At 51.4% G+C, this 3,447-nt stretch overlaps 1 protein-coding gene across 1 annotated transcript; it reads right to left on the bottom strand.

Moving 5' to 3' along the window:
* Window positions 1-463: 463 nt before the first annotated feature.
* LOC306816771 (olfactory receptor 14A16-like) lies at window positions 464-1,883 on the bottom strand (the record flags this gene model as incomplete). The annotated part of the gene is made up of 2 exons (XM_079333203.1): window positions 1,855-1,883; window positions 464-1,419 (listed from the first exon to the last, which is right to left on the bottom strand). Exon 2 carries the CDS (start codon window positions 1,394-1,396, stop codon window positions 464-466), a length of 933 nt encoding a protein of 310 aa, XP_079189329.1. The 5' UTR covers window positions 1,397-1,419; window positions 1,855-1,883.
* Between the last annotated feature and the right edge of the window lie 1,564 nt (window positions 1,884-3,447).

Below are 3,447 nucleotides of genomic sequence, written 5' to 3'. Positions count from 1 at the left end.
CACCCCCAGGGCTGTGCCTGGCCCCGAGAGCACTCAGGCTCTGCAGCAACACGAGGGGCAGGAGGGCAGCAGAGCAGTGGCACGGGAGCAGCACTGGCAACACCAAGCGCTGCTGCTGCTGCTGGGTACAGCTGCTGTGCCAGCACTGATCTGCCCCAGCTCTGCACACAGACATTGCTGCTGCAGCTACAGAGAAGGGAAGAAAAGGGTCATCTCTGGAGGAATATTTGCTGGGAGAACCTTAATTTATTTAAAGCCAACCAGGAGCATAGACCCTCATCAAGACAGTCGGCAGCCACAGCAAAGATGGAGAGAAATAAAATGACAGATGGCACAAGCAAAAGCTTTTCTTGGTGGACAATATTAAAGAAGAAAAACAAAGAAAAAAATTCTCCAAAATTTAACCAATGAGAATTATCAAATATGACTTTTATTACAGGTAATTTTCAATATTACCAGCAAATTAATGTGCATGAAAACATCCAGTCATCTGTATCCACACTACAACCTTGAGCTCCTGGTTCCTCAGACTGTAGATGAGGGGGTTCAGGGATGGAGGCACCACTGAGTACAAAATCGACAAACCCAAATCCAGGGATGGGGAGGAGATGGAGGGGGGCTTCAGGTAGGCAAAGAATGCCGTGCTGAGGAACAGGGAGACCACAGCCAGGTGAGGGAGGCAGGTGGAAAAGGCTTTGTGCCGTCCCTGCTCAGAGGGGATCCTCAGCACAGCCCTGAAGATCTGCACATAGGAGAAAACAATGAATACAAAGCAACCAAATGATAAACAGATGCCAACAGCAAGAAGCCCAAGTTCCCTGAGGTAGGATTTGGAGCAGGAGAGCTTGAGGATCTGTGGGACCTCACAGAAGAACTGGTCCAGGGCATTGCCCTGGCACAGGGGCAGGGAAAATGTATTGGCCGTGTGTAGTAGAGCATTGAGAAAGCCACTGGCCCAGGCAGCTGCTGCCATGTGGGCACAAGCTCTGCTGCCCAGGAGGGTCTCGTAGTGCAGGGGTTTGCAGATGGACACGTAGCGGTCGTAGCACATGACAGTGAGCAGGAAATAATCTGTTCCAATGAAGAACAGTAAGAAAAAAACCTGAGCAGCACATCCAGAGTAGGAGATGTTCCTGGTGTCCCAGAGGGAATTGTGCATGGCTTTGGGCACAGTGGTGCAGATGCAGCCCAGGTCAGTGAGGGCCAGGTTGAGCAGGAAGAAGAACATGGGGGTGTGCAGGTGGTGGCCGCAGGCTACGGAGCTGATGATGAGGCCGTTGCCCAGGAGGGCAGCCAGGGAGATGCCCAGGAAGAGGCAGAAGTGCAGGAGCTGCAGCTGCCGCGTGTCTGCCAATGGCAGCAGGAGGAAGTGGCTGATGGAGCTGCTGTTGGACATTTGCTGTGTCTTGGTATGGGCATCTGTAAGAAAAGTAATCATGGAATCATTTGGTTTTGAGAAGACTTTAAATATCCCAGCCCAGCTTTGTTTCACTTTCCCCCCACTTCCATTCCAGGGCTCTGCTGCCTGCAGCTGTCCTTGCAGCAGCTGCTTCCCTGTGCCCAGAGCTGGGCCCTGCTGGTGCTGCCAGAGCCCAGCTCAGCTCTGGGGGATCAACACCGCAGCATCCTCACCACAGAAGTAGAATACTTCCAAGCCTTACAGCTGCCTCCTTCCAACCAGACCTTGTCCCCCAGTGCTGTGAGCAGCTCCCAGGGCTGGCTGAGAGCTGTCCCTAGCTGGCAGAAGAGTCCCTGCCCCAGCACAGCACCCAGGGCTGCAGGACCCTGCTCTGCAGGATAGCCCTGGGCACCCCTGGCTGCCCTACACAAGAGATGATCAGAGAATGTACTCACAGAGTCTGTAGGCATTGGGATGTTCCAGCTTTAGGAGATCAACCAGGAGCTGCTGCTGCCTTGTCCTGCAGCCAGAGGCTTCCTGTGTCAAGAGCTGGGAGTGATTCTGCCCCATTCACTTCTGAGCATCTTCCCAGTCCTGACTGATTGAAACTCTCTGTGCCTCTGTGCTGTGCCCGGGGTGGCTGCAGGCAGTGCCCCAGCCCTGCTGGGCTCTGAGAAGTGCGGCTCAGCAAAAGAAATGTGCTTTTGAAGCTCTTCTTGGTTTCCAGCATCTCCCTCTGCAAGGAATCCAGTCCAGCTGAGCAGCACAGACACAGCACAAGGACTTTAATGACCCTCTGGGATTTCTGCTGAGGCCCTGAACATCAGTCCCTGAGAGGGAGATGAAGAAACCTCTCAACAATTTCAAGTCAGATTATAACTCCAAAGTTTCTTGAAGTTTTAATGGGTCCCACTGTGGGACACAACTGAGAAAGTGTCCCCAAGCCACAATCAGAGTTGAGAACTGGAGGCAGAGATGACAGGTGGGGACAAAGAGAAGCCAAGTCTTGGTGCCCTGGGGCACAGCAGGGTCTGTGCCACCAAGGGCTCTGAGGAGACACCTTGTCCTGAGCCACTGGGGCCTCCTGGCACAGCCCCAGCAAGGCTGGGCACTGTCACCCCTTGTCCTGTCCTCAGCATCCTCCCACATCCCAGTGGCTTCAGGGATCTGCTGGGACCAGTCCCTGGGGAGCCTTCGCCAAGAATAGTCCTGGGGGCTCCTTCATGCTGCCAGGGACTGCAGGTTTTTTAAAGGACTTTGGGTTTTGCTTTTGCCTTGGAGTCTCTGAGAGCTTTGTGCAATCATGGCCTCCAATTATTTGCTTTAATTAGTCCCTTGAGAGGCTTTGTCAGTAATGATACTCAGTGGGGCTCATTAATTCTTCAAGGTACTCTGTTTTTTAGGTACTTGGAGTTTCCCTTTTGACACCAACTCTTTTAGTAGTTTATGCAATCATGCAGAACCCTGCATGGACAGCTATCTACTTTTAGGAGTGCCTTGAGAGCTTTGTATTGACACTTACTGGGGCTCATTAATACTTTGAGATACTCAAGGTTTCAAAGGTTTTTTGGATTTTCCTTTCCTCTCTGACTCTCGGAGAGGTTTTTTGGCAATCATGGGCTCCAATTCCCTTCTCCAAGGAGTCCATGAGCATCCTGTGGTGGAAATGAATCTCAGTGGGACCCATTAATACTTTGAGACCCTTTGGGTTTTTCATCTGACTTGGACTCCTGGAAAGGTTTGTCCAATCTCCTCTCAGGCTTCGAGGTTCAAGGGCTCAGCACCAAAGGCACTACGGGTCTTATTTGGATCAGCAAGTCCTGACAAACCATGGCTCTGCCTTGAATTCCCTCTGGTCTGGTGCAGTTCATGGGAAGGTTTCCTAAAATACTTATGGAGAAATACTTCAAAAATCTTCTAAACAAACCACATTCCCATTTTAAAAGGTGTATTTTATAAATCTTCTCTTCAGAGAAGTGACTGCAGCATTCTGTGATTGATGCTGATCCAGGGTCTCTCCTCAGGAGGTGAGAGAAGCTCAGAGAAGC

Source organism: Erithacus rubecula (assembly GCF_903797595.1).
Source record: "Erithacus rubecula genome assembly, contig: scaffold_88_arrow_ctg1, whole genome shotgun sequence".
NCBI classification, from domain to species: Eukaryota; Metazoa; Chordata; class Aves; order Passeriformes; family Muscicapidae; genus Erithacus; species Erithacus rubecula.
Note: the sequence above shows the minus strand (reverse complement) of the source record. Positions and strands in the feature narration are given on the sequence as shown.